This window comes from Pogoniulus pusillus, chromosome 22 (genome assembly GCF_015220805.1).
Source record: "Pogoniulus pusillus isolate bPogPus1 chromosome 22, bPogPus1.pri, whole genome shotgun sequence".
Lineage (NCBI taxonomy): Eukaryota > Metazoa > Chordata > Aves > Piciformes > Lybiidae > Pogoniulus > Pogoniulus pusillus.
In genome coordinates this window covers 10270404-10292593 of record NC_087285.1, presented here as the reverse complement: position 1 = coordinate 10292593, position 22190 = coordinate 10270404, and the positions used below count along the sequence as shown (strand labels likewise).

Genomic DNA, 22190 nt, shown 5'->3' with positions numbered 1-22190 from the left:
TTGCTGCACTTTGCCAAAAGCAAAACAACCTGGCAGTGAAGAGCAACCACCCAGGCAGCCCTTCCCTAAGGAACCCCCAAAGAACCATTTAGGAGCCCCAGATTGGGATCCACTGCAAGCTTGGCAGCCAAAGACTGGAATCAAATGATACAAATCATCCTGAGAAAGCCATGGACACATTTGACTTGAGCTCTCTCATCTCCAAAGAGCTGCTGATACTTTGCAGGATGACTCCAGCCTAAGTCACAGCCCCAGGAGGGTTTCTGGCTGACAGCATGTAAGGTGGGAAGGCCATGGTGTGACAAGTGCTTCTTTCAGAAGCAGTCATTACTTCACCAGCTGCTTCACCAACCCTTCCTCCCATCCTCATCCCTAATGTCTGCCCTGCTTCTGCACCACCCCTCTACCAAGCTCAGAAAACGGTTCTTTGAACACCCTTCTTGAACCAGGTCACCAGACTGCCCCAGGAATATGTAGCAGTTGGACAGAGTGGAGCAAGTTATGCTCTCTGTGCCTCTGCAAAATGGAGAAAAGATGGAGTTGTGAAGGCACTGAAGTGCTGGATTGTGCTCAGAATGTGGCAACAAAGGTTGGTGAAGGGTCTGAACTGGGCTGGTGAGGAGCAGCTGAGGGAACTGGGGTTGGTTAGACTGGACAAGAGGAGGCTAAGGGGAGACTTCATTGCTCTCTAGAGCTTCCTGAAAGAAGATTTGAGCCAGGTGGGGGTTTGTCTCTTCTCCCTAGTATCAAGTGATAGAAGGAGAGGGAATGGCTTGAAATTATGCCAGGGCAGGTTCAGTTTGGACATCAGGAACCATTTCTTTGCTGCAAGAGTGGTCAGGCATTGCAACAGGCTGCCCAGGGAGGTGGTGGAGTCCTCATCCCTGGAGATGTACAACAAATATGTGAACATGGCACTTGGGGACATGGTGAATGGCCACAGTGGTGTTGGGTTGATGGCTGGACTCAATGCTCTCGGTGGTCTTTTCCAATCAAAACAATTCCATGATTCTACAATGCAGAACTCATAGTCAGCTGGGGCATCAACCACAGGAACACAGGGCACAGCCTTCAGCTCTGTGAGGATCATCTGGGTTGTGCAAAGCCAAGAGGAATGCCTGCACAATGAGATGAGTGTGCGGCTGATGGCACAGAGAACCACCAGGTAAAGGAGAAGCCACATCAAGAGCAAAGAGGAGGAAAAGCCTGCTCTGTGCAAGGGCTGGAAATGGGCATGAGGAACATTAGGTGCAAATGACACCTGTTACTGTGAGGTGAAAGCTTCTGCTCGAGATGAAAATGCACCATCTAAGGCAGCCAAAAAATGAACCATTCACTGACCATCAGCCTGGGGTTGAGCTCCTGCCTGACCAGCGGCTTTAGGGGCAGGAGGGAAGGGATCAGGGCTCTGACTACTGCAATTATGGCAATCAAACCTACTGGGAAATGGCTCCATTAAGGGGTTTTGAAACACAGGGCACAAGAGCCAGGACCAGGAGGCAACTACTCCTCCAGGAGGAAAAACAACTGCCTTGCTTGAGTCAGCTCTTCGATTGCCCAAACCGCAATGCAAACAGTTGGCTTTCTCAGAGGCTTTTGTTGACAACCCACACCAAGCAGGACCTCCCTACTCTTTAGGGTTTTCTCCAACTTCCCTTTGGAAAAGGCAGTTTCATCCTCCAGATTTCGATTCAGAAGGGAGAGATGGTTGGTCCAAGGTGCCATCTGCACCTACTGGCACCAGTAAGCAGAATAACCTGGTCCAAGGCATGCCTGCCCCACTCCTGGGGCCAAGAACACAAGGGTGTGGTGTGGGCAAGAGGAGATGCACCCCAAAGTGCCAAGGAAACAGCTCAACCCTGCACTCTGTGGCCCCAAGTCCCACCACCAAAGTTGTGCACCTGTTCCCCACTGGTGCTGGATCCAGTGGCTCCCCAGGACGTTTCCCCACACTAAGCCACACCACCCCACACAGCTGGCCCAGGGGAGCACAGCACAGCCTGGTGTCACCACCACCACCAGATCAGCCTCTCCTGCTGACCCCCAAATTCTGCACACCATGCAGCACTGCCACCTTCTAGGGGTCTGGCTTGAACGGGCATACTTACTGCCTTCACTTTGGCTGTCCTTGTTGGAGTTGTAGACCTGCAAAACACAAGAAGAAAGACTCATGAAAAGCATGGATCCACTTGGGACGGGAGTGCTGACATATCTGGTGTCACCTTTACTGGTGACAGCTACCTGTAGGACCTGTCTCAAACAAAGAAAATGTCCAGTGGGAAGAGACCTTCAAGATCATCCAATCCAACCCCTGACCCAGCACTCAAGGGTCAACTCTAAACCATGTTCCTAAGCATCAGGTCCATATACCACTTAAACACCTCCAGGGACAGTGACTCCACCACTGCCCTGGGCAGAGCATTCCAATGTCTGATAACCCTCTCTGTGAAGAAGTATCTCCCCCAGTAGTATGGTCCTCAAAACCACCAAAGCCTTCTGCTTTCCATCCATCAGGTTGCCACAGCTTTGGAGTCCTGTCCTCCAAGCTCATCTCAAAGGTGCGCATCAAGGTTATAAACTTAGAGCAAAGTAGACAATTTCCTTTACACCTTATGGGCATCAGGGCAATGTCTGGTAGGTCCAACCTTCCCTACCAACTTTGAACCAGATGATCCTTGAGATGTCTTCCAACCTGGCATTCTGTGATTCTGTGAACCCCAACAAGGAGGAGGAAGTCACTTTCACTTGCAGCCTGGAAGAAGTAATCAGGCAAAGAAATGTCATCCAAGTGGAGAGGACCTGAAATCTAGGCAAGGCACCCAACACTGCCTGTGACAAAGCCATTCTCTGAGCTATCTCTGGAGCTTCATCCAAAGACACACCTGCCTTCCTTTGGATATTGGTGATCTTCCCCCTCAGCTTCTTTAGAGCCTTCCCTGAACTCTCTCCAGTAGTGTCCTGCCTCTCTTGAACTGGGGAGCCCAGAACTGGCCCCATGACTACAGATATGATCTTACCAGGGCAGAAGACAAGGAGAAACTCCCTTGACCTGATGGCCACACTCCTCTTTATGCACCCAGGGAAACCATTTGTCCTCTTGGCCCCAGGGGCACATTGCTGGGCAATGGATAACTCACTGTCCAGCCCCTTGATCAACCCAGAGCCCCAGCAGCGCACACACACGAGTGCTCCACCAGCCTCCTGAGCTGGAGCCCGCGTGGCAGCACCCAGCAGAAGAGGAACAAGGTCCTGCCCGGGCTGCTGCACAAAGCTGGTGGTGTGCACACCCTTCCTCTGCTGGGAACAAAGCCGGGAGCCCCGCTCAGCGGCAGCGGCAGCGGCACGGGGAGCCGCCGGCACGGCACAGCACAGCACAGCACCTCCAGAAATAGCTGCTGAGGAAGGAAAGGTTCCAAAGGCTGTGTTGATAGCAACAGACCAGGCAGCAACAGCCAGCACAGCCCAGAATGGCAGCGAGGAGCACAGGCTCCGCTCTGCAACCAGACAGCAAAGTCCTCCTCCACCTTTCCCACCCCAAGCTTCCAGCTCATGATATGCACACCCAGGAGAGAGGTTCAGGAGCTGGGTGAGAGGGTCTAGCATGCTTCCTGGGCTTCCCTGCTGCCACAGTGCTCCTCAGCAGTTCCACTGCAGGTGTTAAAGACTAGGTTGGATGAGGCCTTGAGCAGCCTGGTCTAGTGAAAGGCATCCCTGCCCATGGCAGGGGGTTGAAACCAGGTTATCTATGAACCTATGAAAGATCAGGGCCAGCAGTCCTAGGTGACAGCCACAGAGGGATCTCCACTCGAGAAGGAACCCACCATATCAATCACCTAGTCCATGGAAGATTCCCCCTGATGCTCCTTCCACTAGCGCTGGGACCTACTCCTCAACCCAGACTTTCCACTGAGACCCAAGCTTCTGAACAGAATGGGCCAAGTCCTGCCAGGTTTCCCTGGTCTCCCTGGAGCAGCTCAATGTTTGGAGAGCCCTGAGCAATAGGAGGAAATTCTGCAGTTGTGCAACTTCCTTCTGATTCATATTCAGAAAGCCTGCAAACAGCCATTAATGAGTTTTTCAACTTCCAGCCCAGAAGATGCACAAGCTAAAAAAAAAAAAGTATAAATAGGAATCCTTCTGTTCCTTCAAATCTGGTAGCCCCAACGTGGCTTGACAGCCACCCCAAGACAATGTCTTGAAGACATGGGCAGGAGGAGCTCTGACCCTTCACAGGGGTGTTTTGCAACCTTTTAATAAAAGGGGAAATGGGGTGAAAGCAGCATGCAGGCTGCAGTCCAGCCACTCAGACTGACTCTGATGGTCTAGGTGGGGTGGACCAGGATGTCCAGAGAGGTTGCAGAGTCTCCTTCTCTGGGGGGATTCCAAAACACAAAGCCACGTGGGGTTCATTCTTTTCTTCTAAGGAACAAGAGATGGAACAGGAGGAAACAGCCTCAAATTGCAGCAGGGGAGGTTGAGGTTGGACACAAGGAACAATTTCTTCCCCAGAAGCATTGTCAAGGTCTGGCCCACGCTGCCCAGGGCAGTGGTGCAGTCCCCATCTCTGGAGGGGTTCCAAAGCCATGGAGATGTGCAGCTGAGGGACATGGTTTAGTGGTGACCTGGCAGTGCTGGGTTGGATTCAAGGATCTGAAATGTCTTTTCCAAGCAAAACAGTTCTGTGATTCTATGATTAGGTGCAAAACCACAACAGCCCTGAAAGGCAGGACCTATTTGCTTGGCTGCAGCTTCCCACCACATTACTCTGCCCCACCTCCAGAGAACCACACCCTGTGGTGGGCACTGGAATGCCCAGAGCTGGACCAGAGCTGCACAAGATGGCACAGGAATGCCTAGGGAGGGGTAGACATCACACACACACAGCAGGGAAGGGGAGGCAAAGAAGGAGCAGGGGGGCAAAGAAGGTAGGAGCGGGGGGCAAAGAGGGGCAAAGAAGGAAGGAGGGGGGCAAAGAAGGAAGGAGGGGGGCAAAGAAGGAAGGAGGGGGGCAAAGAAGGAAGGAGGGGGGCAAAGAAGGAAGGAGGGGGGCAAAGAAGGAAGGAGGGGGGCAAAGAAGGAAGGAGGGGGGCAAAGAAGGAAGGAGGGGGGCAAAGAAGGAAGGAGGGGGGCAAAGAAGGAAGGAGAGGGGCAAAGAAAGAAGGAGGGGGGCAAAGAAGGAAGGAGGGGGGCAAAGAAGGAAGGAGGGGGGCAAAGAAGGAAGGAGGGGAGCAAAGAAGGAAGGAGAGGGGCAAAGAAGGAAGGAGGGGGGGCAAAGACGGAAGGGGGGGCAAAGAAGGAGGGGGGGGCAAAGAAGGAAGGAGGGGGGGGCAAAGAAGGAAGGAGGGGGGGCAAAGAAGGAAGGAGGGGGGCAAAGAAGGAAGGAGGGGGGCAAAGAAGGAAGGAGGGGGGGCAAAGAAGGAAGGAGGGGGGGGAAAAGAAGGAAGGAGGGGGGGCAAAGAAGGAAGGAGGGGGGGCAAAGAAGGAAGGAGGGGGGGCAAAGAAGGAAGGAGGGGGGGCAAAGAAGGAAGGAAGGGGAGCAAAGAAGGAAGGAGGGGGGAAAAGAAGGAAGGAGGGGGGGCAAAGAAGGAAGGAGGGGGGGCAAAGAAGGAAGGAGGGGGGGCAAAGAAGGAAGGAGGGGGGGCAAAGAAGGAAGGGGGGGGGGCAAAGAAGGAAGGAAGGGGGCAAAGAAGGAAGGAGGGGGGCAAAGAAGGAAGGAGGGGGGCAAAGAAGGAAGGAGGGGGGGCAAAGAAGGAAGGAGGGGGGGCAAAGAAGGAAGGAGGGGGAACAAAGAAGAAAGCAGGTGGGGGGACAAAGAAGGGGGGGAACAAAGAAAAGAGGGAGATGGGCAGAGGGCCGCAGCATGCCAGGCAGGATCCTCTTGCACCTGACACCCCAGCAAGCTTGGCACAGCAGTGCAGAGCTGCAATGCTGGGCCACAGCCCAGCAGCAGGGTGCCAGCAGAGCTGGGAGCAGGAAGGCTGCTGTACAAAAAAGCACATTTCCTTGTTCAGAGCAGGACACCTGGCAACCTTGATGAAATCAGCCCTTGTTCCTGGCTCTCCCTTATCAGCCCTGCTCTATTTCTGTCCCAGAGCCAGGTTTGGATACTACAGGCAGGATTTTCAGAGCCTGACTCTACTGTGTTGTGGCTACAAATAACCCTGCCAGCTCTGTGAGCCAGAGGGACGCAGACAGCAGGGAGATCTTTCCCAGCCCACGTCCCCGCGGGAGGAGGGGAGGAAGAAAATCTGCCTTGCTTCCCAAGTGAGAGACTTGGCAGGGCAGCAGAAACCTGCTGTGAAATGCTGCTTTATGTCACTCAGCACAGGGCTGTGCATTTGGAAGAGGGTGGCTCAGGGTCCCTGGCAGCTCCTGCTTTCCTTCCTTCCCTCCCAACCTACTGCTCAGCATCACCACCCCACAACCTCACTTCCCCCTTCCTTTCTCCTCCTCTTTCCTTCCAATATCAGTTTCAGCTCAGGACTGAATTTCAGCCTCAGCCTGATTAAAAGATATTTAAAAAAATATTAAATTCAAAAATCTATCAGAAGTGAAGCATCTGGGGGCTTAAATTCTCTACATGGGTCTTGCTCTTCTGCCCCTCCAAGCTGAACCAAAGGATGGTTCTAATTAAAACCAAGCCCAGGTTTTATTACAAGTGCAGGCATTCCCCAGAGCCTTCACAGCTGGAGCTGGCTGGGCTCCTGGCCAGCCATCTGCACTGCTGAGTTCAGCCTGGTTATACAACCCCTTGTCTTTGTCACCCAAGACACAAAGTGCCTGGGTCAAACCAAGGGAAACATCACCTGGGTCAGACTATCACCCTACCATGTCTTGATGGGAACAGGCAAGCAGGCACTTGGGCAGAGGGAAAAAACGAGGGGGTAGGTGGAAGTGGTGGGGGAACAAAACATGCCAGATACAGAGCAGCCTCTGGAAGAACAGAGCTAAAGGTCAAGTGGTTGAGAAAAAAAGGCATTTTTGGAATAACTAAAGTTTGACAGAGCAGAGTTTTGAAGCAAGTCCAGTGGAGCAGAGACATTCAGACTGCTCAAGTGCCCGATCCAAAGTGAAAACTTCTACTAGTAGCTCAGGAGCTTCCCCTAAGTTCTCTAGGATGCTTGAGCAAGAACTTGCACATCCTCCTCCAGCAGCTATCTGCTCTGGAGGACAGCCAGCCCTCGCTCTGCCTTTCTCCACACCCTTCCTCCTTTCAACATCTGCAGAGAAAGGCAGTCTGAGCAGATCAAAACCAACCCAATTTTAAATGCTGCTGTCATCTTAGCTTTTAAACTAACTGTAGCACAGCCATGCCCCATCTTCCTCCTCTGTCAGGAGGTTTTGTACTGCACGGTTCTTCTGAACCATCCTTCAGAAAGGTTTCATGCCACAAGTGCAACATCTTTGAGGTGAGAGCACTTTTGTGGGCAGGCCAGCAGGCCATGTATGCCAGCAGCACAAATCACCAAGCAGAAAGGAGACCACAACCCTACAGCCCTGCCTTCTGCACCCAAGGAGACCTCTGTAAGCAGAGGTAGCTTCTTAGAGCAGTTCTTGAGCTAATAGTGCCCCTTCATAGAATCACAGATTGCCTTGGGTGGGAAGGGACCTTTAAAGGTCATCCAGTACAAGCCCTTGCAGTCAGCAGGGACGTCTGGAAGTGAAACATCAAGAAGCAGCCCCAGAGACTTCCCCAGAATTTTAAACCAGAAGTTCTTGAAAAACCAAAATCATATCCCAAAGTCATTGCTGGTTTTTTATGCCAGAATCCCAGCATGGGGGATTTGGAAGGAACCTCTGGAGATCATCCAGTCCATTCCCCTGCTAAAGCAGGGCACCCACAGCAGCTTGCCCAGCATCACAATGGCCAGGCGGCTCTGGAAGCTCTCCAGAGAAGGAGATTCCACAACCTCTCTGGGCAGCCTGCTCCAGGGCTCCAGCACTCTCCCAGTCCCGTTCAGGTGGAACCTCCTGAGTTCCAGTTTGTGCCCATTGCCCCTTTCCTGTCACTGGGCACCACTGAAAAGAGCCCAGCCCCACCCTTCCCACATGTTTCTTCAGATGTCTGCTGCAATAACTCTCAGCAGAGGTGATGTAAGAGCAGAGAGAAAAGGAAAGTGAACAACTCTGCTCTCTGCCTCCAACCAGGGCTGCCAGCACAGCTGGACAGATGCAGCCGGAGGGTGCACAGCTGGGTTCCCACCACAGCAGTGTAACAAAATCACTTGATGCAACCACTCTGCAACCTCTTCCAAAGCTGTTCCTCCTGGCCAGGCCCAGACTCAGACAAGCCACCACACGTCACCCACCCATCCTGAAAGGCAGGTCTGATCAAGCACCTCTTTGCAGGGACTCTGCAATCTCCAGTCACCTCTGGCCACTCTGCTCAACCCCTGGCCTGAAGGAAGAGAGCAGCAGGAGCTGCAGCAGAGGCAGTGGCTAATTCAGAGAGTCACAGAATAGACTGGGTTGGAAGGGATCTTAAAGGTCATCCAGTCCCAACCCTGCTGCCACGGTCAGGGACACCTTCCACCAGAGCAGGCTGCTCAAGACATCACCCAACCTGGCCTCAAACACCTCCAGAGAGAGGACATCCAGAACCTCCCTGGGCAACCTGTTGCACACACCCTGGAGTTGCCTGATGTTCTGTGGTTTGTGGCCAGGCTACCATGCAGCTCCCCAGCCCTCGCTCCTCTACCAGCTTGCCTTGGTGTGTAGCAGCAGCAAGATGACACAAGAAGAGGCAGGCAACTGCAAATGCTTCACCAGTAGAGCCAAATGTGGCAAAGAGGAAGCCAACCCAAACTGGTGCCATAGAAGCACTGTATCATGGAATCACAGAGTTACAGAATTGTTTCAGTTGGAAGAGACCTTTAAGGTCACTGAAGCCAACCACCAACCCAGCACTGCCAGGTCACCACTAAACCACGTCCCTCAGCACCACATCTTGATAGCTTTAAAGGTCTTATCCCACCAGAACAACTCTACAATTCCATTGACACATACCTTCAGCCCCCACGGGGGTGGGGACTCCACCACTGCTCTGGATGCTCTTCTGGGGCTCGACAGCCCTTTGAAGGGAAGAAACTGTTCCTCAAGCCCAACCTAAACCTCCTCTGGAACCATTTGAGGCTATTTCCTCTCCTATCACTTGTCCCTTGGGAGATGAGACCAATCTCCACCCAGCTCCAACCTCCTTTCAGGGAGTTGTAGAGAGCAATGAAGTCTCCCCTCAGCCTCCTCTTCTCCACACTAAGCAACCCCAGTTCCTTCAGCTGCTCCTCACCAGACCTGTTCTCCAGACCCTTCACCAGCTTTGTTGCCATACTCTGAACACAATCCAGCACCTTATGGGACCAGCCATCCCAGCCTCCAAGTAAAGCCCAACTTTCATAGCCAATCTGTGCAGCACAGACCAGAACCAAGCATGCCATGGGCAAGCTGGCTCCAGCAGAGAAGGCACTACAGAAATGAGAAGGCATTCATAGGCAAGAGATGCAAACCAGAGTCAGAAGCCATTGCTCTGCTCCTGGATGTCCCAGATAACAGAGGGAGAAGAGAACAAACTCTATGAAAGCAGACAGGACAGCACTTTCAGGTGCACAAAGCCAGTCCAGAGGGGTCTTTTCTCTTTGTAAGAGCATCTAAAACACTTCTCTCAATTATTTTCATGACCCAAACAGCTCCTTAAGCAAAGCATACAAAGCTGTCAGGGTAAAGCCACAGAGATTCTGGCTGGGTTAGTCACCAACCACTGAAGCAGCTTTTGCTGGAGCCATCAACAAAACCCTGGAGTCAAAGCTCAAGACTTCTCTGGTTTAAGAGCTTTAGAAACACACCAAAAGTTCACAAACACACTGCAAAGCTGCTGCAGGCTTCAAATGGGTTAGAGCACTGGAGAGGGAGAAGCAGCAGCACTAGGAGATCACAGAATGCACCAGGTTGGAAGGTATGCCCACCTCCTCCAATCCCCATGCAGTGAGCAGGGACATCTATGTCAGAGGTACAAAACCAAGCCAGAACTCATGATGCCCTCTGAGGATCCTCTTCCAGCACACTGTCCACAAAAAAACAGAAGACCAAGAACTTTCAGGGGCAAAGAAAAAAAATCTTGAGAGGTTGGACATCAAAAAGACAAATGAGGAGCTGCACTGGGCCATGGTCTGCTGCTGAGCCAACAGTGGGGCTCAGAACATGTTGTAGCTCCGTGGAGACAGCACCTTGCTGCTGTTGGAGGCAGCTGGGATGCTCCCAGGCAGTGTGAGACTGCATCTCCAGTTCAGGGAAAGTTCACTGGGTTGTCTGGGTTGGGGAGAAGATTAGAGGTGAAGAGGAAAAGTAAACAATAGAAACCCAGAGATGGAGAGAACAATGTCCTGTTCAGCACAGACAGACAGGGAGGTGGAGAAGCAGCAACTGGAATGAGCCAGGACATGAAAAGCAGAACAGAAAGAATTTGCCATAAGCAAACAAACCCAGGAAGGACACAGGCCATGGAAAAGCTGCGAGGTAAAGCAGAACTAAAGCAGCATCTTCTCTGCAGAGCCCATGGGAAGACATGTCTAGGGGCCAAGGGGCTACAGAGATCAGCACAGAAGAAGCTGTGAGGAAACATGCTGGAGAGACCAAGCCCTAGACAGCACCAGGAGAGCAAACATGATGATCACTCCAACACCTTGGCCAGCTCTCTCACGCACGGAAAACAGCCCAAGACCACCTTTGGTAGCCAGAGGGTGTGCTGGGTGAAGACTGTTCTCCAACAACTCCCTTTTCTTATTGACTACCGATTTACAGCCACAGCCTTCAGACAAAAGCTCTGCTGACACCACTCCTGAACAGAGGGGAAACTTCTTTGCTGCGAGGCTGCTGGAGTCCTGGAGCAGGCTGCACAGAGAGGCTGTGGAGTCTCCTTTTCTGGAGAGCTTCCAACCCCCCCGGCCATTGCGATGCTGATGTGGGTGCCCTCAGCAAGGGTGCTGGACTGAACAATCTGCAGAGGTCCTTCCCAACCCCTCCATGCTGGGATTATCAGTAATGTAAGTGCTTGGTTCTCATGTCCTGCCAGATGCTAGTGCAGCAGCACATCCTAAGCACAAGCCCCTGGTCCCCATCTCCATCAAAGAGGGTTCACGAGTTTTGCTGGGCACATTCAGCTAAAGAGACAAAGAGGGCAGACCACAGAAGAAAATGAATCTTGGAATGCCAGGTTAAGAAGAGCCCCGAAGATCATCTGGTCAAACCTTCCTAGCTAACAGCAGAGTTGAAATGAGCTGGCCCAGCACCCTGTCAACTGAGCCTTAAAGCTGTCCAGTGTAGGGGACTCTACCCCTTCCCTTGGGAGATGACTCCAGCATCCAACTGTTCTCAGGGAGAAACATTTCCTGCTGGAGTCCAATGGAGATCTCCCCAGCAGTAACTTGTCCCCAACACCCCTTGTCTTTTCCATGGCACTCCTTGTACAAAGGGAGTCTCCATCCTCTTGGTAGCCACCATTTATGTACTGGTCCATGGTGGTGAGGTTTACCCTAAGCCTTCTCTTCTGGAGGCTGAACAACCCCAGCTCTCTCTGCCTCTCCTCATGTGGCAGTCTCCAGTCCTCTGATCATTCTGGTGGCCCCAGTGAGGGCCCTGAATTCTAGGAGTGGGAGATCATAAACACACAGAACAGCTTAGGTTTGAAGGAACCTCAGAGGTCACCTACTCCAACTCCTTGCCATGAGCAGACACATCAGGTAGCATCAGAGACCAGGCAACCCAAGGCATCATCCTGTTGGGCCCTGAGCACCTGCAGGGAGGGAATATCCACGACCTTCCTGGGCAGCCTGTTCCAGAGCACACAAATGAGAATCCAGAGATGAAATTAATTCCAAGGATGAAGCAGATCTGCAGCCTCCAGCGAGCCCCATCAGAAGAGGAGGAGGCTGGGGAGGTGCGAGGCCGGTGCCCAGCAGTCCCCCCACGGCAGAGCGGGTGCCGAGACCGAGTCCTTCAAGCTAATTTATCTTCTGCCTGAGCCAAACTGACAGGAATGCCGAGGCTGAAAGCACTGGACTGAGTTCAAAAGACATCCTTTCCACTGGGAAATAAATCTCTCACCGTTTTGGATAATTAGACAAGGGAAATGAAAAACAGTTTCAGAAAGAATTCCCAGAAGCAATCTGGGAGGAGGCGGCGGAGGCCAGGGTGCTGCTTGCCGGGCAGGAATGCAAGGCTGGGCTTGCTGCTTCCACTGGCCTTTGCTACCAAGCACAGCACCACATCTCCACAGCAGCCACACCAAACAGCTCCAGCATTACCCAACAGCTGGCAGATGGGGAGAGTGGCTGAAGTGTGAGGACCAGCACTAAGGTGTGGTGCTGAGACCTCCTTCTCTGTAGACATTCCAAGTTCATTTGGACATTGGAGTAGATAATCACTAAGGCCCCTTCCAACAGAAGCCACACTCTGATTCTATGACTGTGATGCTGGGGAAGCTGCTGTGGGTGCCCCTGCTTTAGCAGGGGTTTGGCTTGGATGATCTCCAGAGGTCCCTTACAACCACACCATGCTGGGATCCAGAGGTGGGGGTCATCCCAGTGCCAGTAGTCTTAGTGAGGAGCAGCCAGAGCTTGCAAAGGGTCATGGCACCTGACATCACACAGGCCATGTGGAGGAACCACTGGAGACTCCGAAGGGGGAAAATGCCACAGGGAAGGTTCCTGTCCCATGGCCAGCAGGTCAGAGACAGGTGGAGAGCTGCTGACCACAGAATCACCAAATCACAGTGAAACTTCAGCTGGAAGAGACCTTTAAGATCATGGAGTCTAAGCATTAACCCAGCCCTGCCAGGGCACCACTAAACTCTGTCCCTCAGCAACACATCTACACAGCTTTGAGACCACTCCAGGGATGAGGTCTCCACCACTGCCCTGGCCAGCCTGGGCCAGACCCTGACAACCCTTTTGGGGATTAAATTGTGCCTCTTGTCCAACCTAAATCTTCCCTGAGGAAATCTGAGGCCATTTCCTCTCGTTCTGTCTCTTGTTCCTTGGGAGAAAGGACCAGTCCCACTTCTCAGGAGTTGCAGAGAGTCAGAAGGTCTCTGGCTCCTTTTCTCCAGGCTGAACAGCCCCAGGTCCTTCAGCTGCTCCTCTATGTGTTTGCCCCCCAGCATCTGTTGAAGGAACAGACTCCCCAGGTCCAAACTGGAGTGACAGAAGATGGTGGCAGTGGTCACCACAGAAACATCCAGCCTCGGGCCTGGAAGGACAGGAGGATGGGGAAGGATCCCCAAGGCCAGGAAAGAAAAATCCTACAAAATTTGCAGGTCTGCTCTCATCATGATTAAACGTCAAAATCATCAGCTGCTCATCCTGGGGCAGCAGGAGAGGGAAGACAAAGGGAGGAGGGAAGCAGCTCTGCTGTGCCAGGTTTGGGAACAGAAGTGGTGAAGGAGCACATTCCCCATCCCGTGCAGCACAGCCAGAGCTGGGTGGCAGCCACAAGCTGCTCAACTCTGGGTCACGTCGTTCCCCAAACCTACAGCCCTATGGGTGGCTGGGAAAGGGCAGCCCTGGACCCCATAGAGCCTTTCTGTGGGGGCAGAGGAGGGCCAGATGAAACCCACTAGAGTACAAGTGCAATGAGAGCGCTGGTCTCAGCTTGCCATCTAGTGGAGAGTGCCCAGAGGTCCTTCCCTGGGCCACCTTGCATCATTTTGTGCTGCCCACCAGCACGAGAACCTCTGCTCCCAGGGCAGTGAGGATACCAAGGGTAGGAAACCCACTGCTCATGCCCAGCCCATCATGCCCTGGCTGAGGAGGACTCCCAGGGCCAAGCCCGCTGCAAAGTCCTGGCTGTGTTTGACAGACTTGGATTGCTTGAAAGCACAAAAAGCCAACCAAAGCCAAGAGGGCAAAGGGCAGCATGACATGAGGAGCAGAGCAGCTCAGCCCAGATCCATCCACCTCTTATCTCCTCTCCCAGGATCCCAGCCTGCTGCATCTGCAGCTCAGCACTAACTTCTCTGTCACCACCCAAGGTTACGAACAAGGGATTAGCACAGCTCAAGCAGGATGTGACCTGACTTGTCTCAGATCCTTAACCCTCTGTGTGCCTTCACGTGGTGAGGCTTTATTTTCCTGGAGAAACATTATCATGCCCCGAACACTTCAAGCCCAGGATCCCACTTCTGCACCACACAACCCCAGCATGGTGGGGGTTGGAAAGAACCTCTGGGGATCACCCAGTCCAACCTCTCTGCTAAAGCAGGGGCACCCACAGCAGCTTGCCCAGCATCACAATGGCCAGCTGGGGTTGGAAGCTCTCCAGAGAAGGAGACTCCACAACCTCTCTAGGCTGCCTGCTCCAGAGCTCCAACACCTTCATACCAAAGAAGTTTCTCCTTTTCAGATGTACCCTCCTGGTTTTCAGTTTGTGTCTGCTGCCTCAGAGTAGGACAACCTCCCTTGATCTGCTGCTCACACTCTTCTCTCTCACATGAGAACAATTTCTAAGCTCACCAACCTGCTCAGAGGGTACCAGCAGGAGTCACCATCATCTCTCCTTGCCTGGCATGCCTGCTGCAGACTTGGCAAGCAAAGCCACAACCCTCCTAAAGCACTTCTCCTGTTCAGCTCCTTGCCTCCTAACAAACCTTCTAACTGATGCCTCTCTTAAGCCATCAGCCTACCACAGCCACTGCTACAAGCTGACACAGCTCTGGTGCTCCACTCAGGCTCCAGCCAAGTCTCAAGCACTCTGTCCTCCACCATCCACAACCTGGAGGAGATAAACCATGGGAAACTTCTCCTGAGCATCCTGACAAAAATGAATGCAACTGCTCTCTCCCAGAGCTGGTGTCTTCTGCTTCCAGCCTCTTGCAACACGAAAGAAACCCCAAAGCCAATATCAGGTTTTAGCCAAACTAATAACGAGCATGAAGAGTTAACAGCCTGATGATAGCTATCTGGAGACTGCTCTGACTGCAAGACAGCCTAAATCATTTCAAGTTGTGACAAATGTCTTGGCTAAGGCAGCCCACAAGCTATGTTTAGACCTCGCTGCAACACAACGCAACAGTTGGGGTGAGTCTGTTAATGACAAATGAAGGAACCAACTCCAGACCTGGATAACTGCTCCCCAGCCTGCACACAGAATTGCAGTCCCCACGCTGCCAGTCTTTCCCACACTCAATACTCCCAGGATCTCAGAACGGTGGGGGTTGGAAGCAATCTCCGGAGATTGCCCAGTTCAACCACTCTCCCAGCGCAGGGCACCCACAGCATCTTACCCAGCATCACAACAGCCAGGTGGGGCTGGAGTCTCTCCAGAGAAGGAGACTCCACAACCTCTCTGGGCAGCCTGCTCCAGGGCTGCAGCACACTCACATCAAACAGGTTTCTCTGCATGAACCTCCTGGGTTCCAGTTTGTGCCCATTGTCCTTATCCTGTCCCTGGGCACCACTGACGAGAGCCTGGTCCCAGCTTCTCGCCCCCCACAGGTCCTTCACCCCTTGCTGAGCATTGAGCAGATCCCTTCTCAGGCTGCATTCGTCCAGGCTCAACAGCCCCAGGACTCTCAGCCTTCTCTCCTCACAGAGATGCTCCAGGCCACTCAGCATCTTTGTAGTCTCCACTGGACTCTCTCCAGGAGTTCTCTGTCTCTCTTGAACTGGGGAGCCCAGAACTGGACCCAATATTGCCGCTGTGGCCTCTCCAGAGCAGAGCAGAGGGGCTGAAGAATCTTCCTTGTCCTTCTGGCCACACTCTTCTTCATGCACCCTTAACATTCAAACCCTTAACCCACACCAAAGGGAAGCAGGCTCTTCAACAGGACTTTTTGTTTTCACAAGAAGAGCAAGGAATGGATGTTTCTAGGAGTCCAAAGACTAAACCCTTGTCTCTCGCTCAAGGAAACCTCTGTGGAGCAGGTAACATCCCACACTTTGGTGTAGCAAGATAAGAATCCAAACAGAACAGAGCAACAACTCCTCTTCTGGTGGATGGAGGAGGATAACTGAGGACAAGGAGCTACCTCATCTGTCAACACATATCATCTTCACCAGTCAAACGCCTCTTGGATTCATTTGCAGCTGGGCTTCATTCCCATGGCTCCCACAGCACACCTGGAGGCTGGGTTTGAAGGCCATGATCAGCGAGGAGCCATGAGGTATTGCACAAAACACGGCAACCCTCCCTGCTGTGCTGGATGAGCAAGTCCCCCTGAGCAGACGGGCACGACAGGGAGGAGCAGAACCACGCAGGCGGCAGCACGAAGACCTGTGCGGCTTTGAAGGAGTTCACACAACCAGATCCTCAAACAGGCTGATCCAGGTGGCTCCTGCAGCCGGTTGCTTCACAGCACCTTTCACACATGTAGCACTTGACAGGCACTCAAAACCCAGATGTATTTCTGCAACCTGATCCTACCAGACAGGTTCCACTGATGTGCCAGATCCCAGGAACATGAGCAGGTCAAAATGCAGCTGGATGATGGTATCCATACAGCTCCTGATGCTGGTGTGTGAGTTGTGCACCCTTGCAAGCACAGTTCTCAGTGGAGCTGAGGTGGTGAGAAGCAGGTGAACAGGCTGAGGGAGGAGGACAAGACCTGATTCAAGACCAGGAGTGAGAACATCACTTTTTTGTTCTGAAGAAACTGAAAATATCCTGCCTCCAGGTGCTACTGGAACCAAGGGAGAGGTCCAGTGAGGAGAGAACAAGACAGCTGGCACACTGGAACTAGAGGCTGGTACTGGAACCACAGATGTCCTCCGTGCAGCCCTGCTGACCATATGAAGGCTGCTTGGTGGGGCTGGGATTGCCATTCGTGGCTGGAGGACACCAACCCCAGGCAGGATCACACCACTGATGCACCACCACTCCTCCAAGGAAGCCCAGTCAGAACCAGATAAAGTGTTAAAAAATAGAAGAACAACAATGATGAGCTTTCTGAAGCTCTCCACGACCTGTTGCAGAGGTGAGGAAGCCTCAGCAGCTTTGACATAGCAGGAGGAACACAGCAGCAAGGAGGCTGTCACTGAGTGTGCAGATCAGGGCCCACGCTCCTCAGCTCACCCAAAACCTGCCCTTCCCTACAAGACCCAGAAACAGCTACCAGAGTCATGGAAGCTTTGAGATTATCAAGTCCAATCACTCACCTAGAACTCATAGTCCCACCACATCTTCTCAATGCTAAAGGACAGGGGGCAAGAGGATGCAGCAGACAAGGACAAGGGGCAACGGGCACTAACTGGAACCCAAGAAGGTCCACCTGAACAAGAGGAGAAACTTCTCTGGTGTGAGGGTGCTGGAGCCCTGGTGCAGGCTGCCCAGAGAGGTTGTGGAGTCTCCTTCTCTGGAAAGCTTCCAACCCCCCTGGCCGTTGTGATGCTGGGTAAGCCGCTGTGGGTGCCCCTGCTTTCGCAGAGGGTTCGACTGGATGACCTCCAGAGGTCACTTCCTACCCCCACCATGCTGGGATTCTGTACTTCAATGCCATGGAGACAGAGTAACTGCTAAGCCACCACCACTAAACCATGTCCCTCAGCATCATATCCACATGGCTTTTGAACACCTCCAGGGATGGGGATTCCACCACCATCCTGGACAGTCTGGTCCAGCCCCTGAGAACCCTCTCTGAGAACACACTTATCCTAATATCCAACCTGAACCTCCCCTGGCACAGCCTGAGAAGAGCTGCAGGATTCCAAAAGCCCTGGAAATCTCCAGAGTATTTCCTTCCACTCCTTTTCCTGCCACGTTTTCCTTCCAGCACAGCACAGCAGCATGTTTGTGCTGGCCAAACCTACCCTCCTCCTCTTTCTTCCCACCACACCTCAAAGCAACCCAAGCACAGAAGATACAGTATTACCTCAAATATTTAACCAAGGGATTAAAACTCTTCCCTTGGCAGGCAGAGGGAGCTGCCCCGTGGATGCAGCTCTGCTCAGCAGCCAGCCACCTGCCCCAGGCTACAGAAAGCTCTCCAAGGTTTTCTGCAGAGCTTTTGGGCTGGTTTCTCTGCTCACCGGTTCCCGGCCGTCCATCGCCTCCATCCACAGCCTGCGGTCCTCTTCGGAAAGAGCCTGCATGGTGATCACTCCAGGGCTGGGGAGACAAAGGGGAGCTCATAAATAAACTCTGGGATGCAAAGCAAAGATGGCAAAGAGAAACTTCCCACCAGAGGGAGAGAGGACAACCTCCTTCCTAAAGCTAAACTTTAGCAGCTTCCAAGGATGGCCCTGAAGGTCCTAATGTGGACCAGCAAACAAGCAGAGAACACCTCCACCCTTCGCCACACATCTGTGGTGGGTTTAGTACAAGTGAGCTGGATGGCAAAGCCCTCCTCTGGCTTCCAGACAGACAACTCATCTGCACTTGGGCTAAGCACATCCATGCAATGCCAGAAGGTAAAAAAGGTAAGCAAGCAAGCAGCAGAAGCTCACATCCCAGCCCCCTGTCCTACCACCACCCCAAGCACCAGCTCACAAGGGGAACCTCCTGCCGTGTGAAAGAGTTCATCCCCAAGATGTTGGTGCCAGAGTGGCTGCAGCACTTCCCTGGCCACGTCCATGCACTGATGCCTTATGCAGTAAAGTAGATGATGTTCTAAAGCCTTCCTACTGCATCTAACTGATATTCCACCTGTGATGCTGCTCCACATGCTCCTGCCAGCACCCTTGAGGGGAGGCAGCACTGCCAGGACTCTTGGGGTGCCTCAGGGTGCTCCATCCTGCACCAGCTGGTCCTGCCACCCCTGTCATTAGACACAGACCAACAGTTTCAGCCCAGCCTCTAAAACCAGCTCTGAGTTTGCTCATTAATGAGAAGAATGGGTCCAAGAGCCTGCAAACAAAGCATGAGGAGCAGGGGACAACCTGAGCCCAGCCCTCACCCCAGGGCCAACTCCGCCACCACTGCCAATACACATAAGCTCAGTCCTGGACTGTCCTTCCCAGAGGAGTTAGAAGTTAATGATCCATCTCTGATAGGCATAACCACAAAGGCTGGGATAGACTGAACACCATGGAGAATATCTGCACAGCTTCAGGTGTGCTCCTGTGTTTGCCTAGGAGAGGACCTTGCTGCAGAGGGTGGAAGTCAAGGCTGGGCTCCTAAGGGTGATGTCATGAGCTGAGAACTTACTGGGCAGCCTGTTTCAGGGCTTGACAACCCTTCTGGGAGGAGAAATTGTTCCTCATGTCCAACCTAAACCTCCCCACTAGAACACTTTGAGGCCATTTCCTCTTGCCCTATCACTTTTCTCCTTGGGAGAGTAGGCCAACCGCTGCCTCACTCCGACCTCCTTTCAAGGAGCTGTAGAGAGCAGTGAGGTCTCCCCTCAGTCTCTTCTCCAAGCTAAATAACCCCAGTTCCCTCAGCTGCTTCTCACCAGACCTGTTCTCCAGACCCTTCACCAGCTTTATTGCCATTCTCTGGACCCACTCCAGCTCCCTGCCCTTCGTTGGAGTGAGAGGCCCAAAATTGAACCCAGGACTCAAGGTGTGATCTCCCTAGTGCTGAGTACAGAGAGACAGCCACAATCCTGCTCCTGCTGGCCACACTGTTGCTGATAGAGACCAGGATGCTTGTGGCCTGCTTGGCCACCTGGGCACACACACTGGCTCATATCCCAATGCTTTTAGCACAGACACCACAGCTCAGCACTGTTTCATCAGAAGAAGCCATGCATTGAGGCTTGCAACCAGCCCAGATCCAAGTAAACCAGACAGAATGTATTTGATCTCCACTAATCCCATTGGTGACTCAGTCCATAGTCAAAGGCTTAGTGGTTTGGAAGTTTACTCATCTGGAAGGGAAGAGGAAACCACTTAAACCATCACCCCATGTCAGAGAGCAAACGTTCAACATTCAACACCAAAAAAAAGCTACTTCTTGTGCAGGGACAAAGAGACACAGGAGCAGTCCCTGGAGCTGAGTAGCTGGCAGCAAATCCTTCCCCCATGGCAGAAGAAGGCTGCTCTTGGAGTGACCACAGCTCCCAGCTGCACCTGCTTTTAAGCAGGGCTTCAGCCTGAAATTGTGCCAGGGCAGGGTTAGGTTGCACATGAGATTTCATTACTGCAAGAGTGGTCAGGCATTGGAACAGGCTGCCCAGGGAAGTGGTGGAGTCACCATCCCTGGAGGTGTTCAAGAAACTTGAGGACATGATTTAGTGGTGGGTTTAGCTTAAGAGTTGGACTCAGTCTTGGAGGTCTTCAACTGAAAGCATTCACTGATTATATGCTGCTGCTGACAGGTATCTCCAGCAGAAAGCCATGGAAGGGCTCTGGCTCAACCAGGGAGCCTCTAGGAAGAGAAATACTGGGATCTGTGTCTCTCTGGTTGGAATTCAACCGTTTACTGGTGGTGAATTTGCCACTGGCCTCCCAGCAGAGCAAGGAGGTCCTTGGGAAACCACACCAGTATCAGGCGTGCCAGGTTCCCTCATGCACAGGGCACAGAGGTGATAAGACAAAGATGTTTGTTCTGCCTAGGAGCAGATAACAACTCTTCGGGCTCCACATCAAAGCCAAACTCATTTCACAGCATGAGGGGAGGGGCTGTGAAACTGAATTAAAAGCCCATTTACATGGCAAAGAGCTCAGCATCCCCTCCCACGGCCCTCAGCTGCCAAGGCACCCATTGCACCACCTCCCTCAGCAGAACCCAGGTCCTCCTGTTTGGGATAAACTTAAGCTGCGCCCTCTACATTTCACCTCATTCATTACTCAGCTGAGGATGCCTAGGGGTACCCTGTGTTTAAGAGGGGAGGTGGTGGAGTCGCCGTCCCTAGGGCTGTTCAAGGCAAGATTGGACGTGGCACTTGGTGCCATGGTCTAGCCTTGAGCTCTGTGGTAAAGGGTTGGACTTGATGATCTGTGAGGTCTCTTCCAACCCTGATAATACTGTGACTGTGATACTGTGATACTGTGTTTAAGAGTCAGGTGAAGGCTTGGTGCTGAACCAACATCCTGCCAACACTGGCTGCCTGCGGCCAGACCCTGCCTCTCCAGGGTTCCTTGTCGATCAACCAACTCCAGAAGTGTGCTCCTTAGATTAGAGATATCTCCACCATTCAGCATGGAGTCTGAGGCAGGAAGACCCTTCTCTGATCCTCCTTCCAACAGATAAACCAAACATATCTGTCTTTGTTCCCCCACCCAACACACAAATGGGCCTCAGCACTGGACCTTGCCCTTGGATAGCTCCCACCCACCCCAGAGCCTCGGCACACAAACGAACACAGGCTGGAGGCACCTCCTCTGCCTTCTCCACCCACACCAGCCCAAAGATTCTTGTATGGGGATGGCAGGATGTCACAGAATGATACAATTGTTTTGGTTGGAAGAGAGCTTTAAGATCATTGAGTCCAACCTAAAGTCCTCCTGGATCTGACATCCAAGAGGAACAGGTGTGAACTTCCATGGGAAACAAGATGAAGGATCTCCGGATTCACTGAGGGCCCTAGGGCTGTTGAGCCTGGAGAAGAGCTGCCTAAGAGGGGATCTGATCAATGCTCACCAAGAGCTAAAAGACCTGTAGGGGAAAAGAGGAAGGGGCCAGACTCTTATCAGCAGTGCTCAGGCACAGGACAAGAGGCAGTGGGCACAAACTGGAAAACAGGAGGTTCCATCTAAACAGGAGGTGAAACTTAATTGCTGTGAGGTTGCTGAGGCCTGGAGCAGGCTGCCCAGGGAGGCTGTGGAGTCTCCTCCTCTGGAGAGCTTCAAACCCCACCTGGCCATTGTGATGCTGGGCAAGCTGCTGTGGGTGCCCTTGCTTTACCAGGGAGGTTGGACTGCATGATCCCCAGAGGTCCCTTCCAATTGCCACCATGCTGGGATTCTGTGACTGTTAGGTGCTACACCAACCATGTCCACCTCCAGGCACTAAATTTCTTTGCTCTCTTCTGGGACGCAAGGGAGAAAGAGGAACATTTTGTGTTCAGGATCTCTAACCAGAGTGGATGCAGGAGCATGAGACCAGGGCACACTATGGTAAGCACTTCTCAAGAAGGTCTATTTTCAGTATGCTACCATCTGAAAACCAAAAGGCTTTTTCCATACCAGACCACACAGGAAATTTGAATTTTCTCCTCTATATCACAGGGTTTGCAACAAGCAGCCTGGTATGGGGGGAGCTATGACTAAGCAAGGCAGAGAAGATGAGAAGAAAGCCCAATAGCTTCTTCTTCTTCCAGAAAA

The 22190-nt window shown here is 52.7% G+C and overlaps 1 protein-coding gene across 4 annotated transcripts in view; it reads right to left on the bottom strand.

Moving 5' to 3' along the window:
• Positions 1 to 22190, bottom strand: part of ARHGAP26 (Rho GTPase activating protein 26) — a 130857-nt gene that overhangs the window by 67672 nt on the left and 40995 nt on the right. For all 4 annotated transcript variants that reach the window (XM_064161677.1, XM_064161678.1, XM_064161679.1 and 1 more), the window contains exons 11-12: positions 18012 to 18090; positions 2109 to 2145 (exon numbers count right to left, since the gene is read on the bottom strand). In XM_064161677.1, coding sequence (XP_064017747.1) covers positions 2109 to 2145; positions 18012 to 18090 — 116 coding nt within the window. The remainder of the gene's footprint in view (positions 1 to 2108; positions 2146 to 18011; positions 18091 to 22190) is intronic.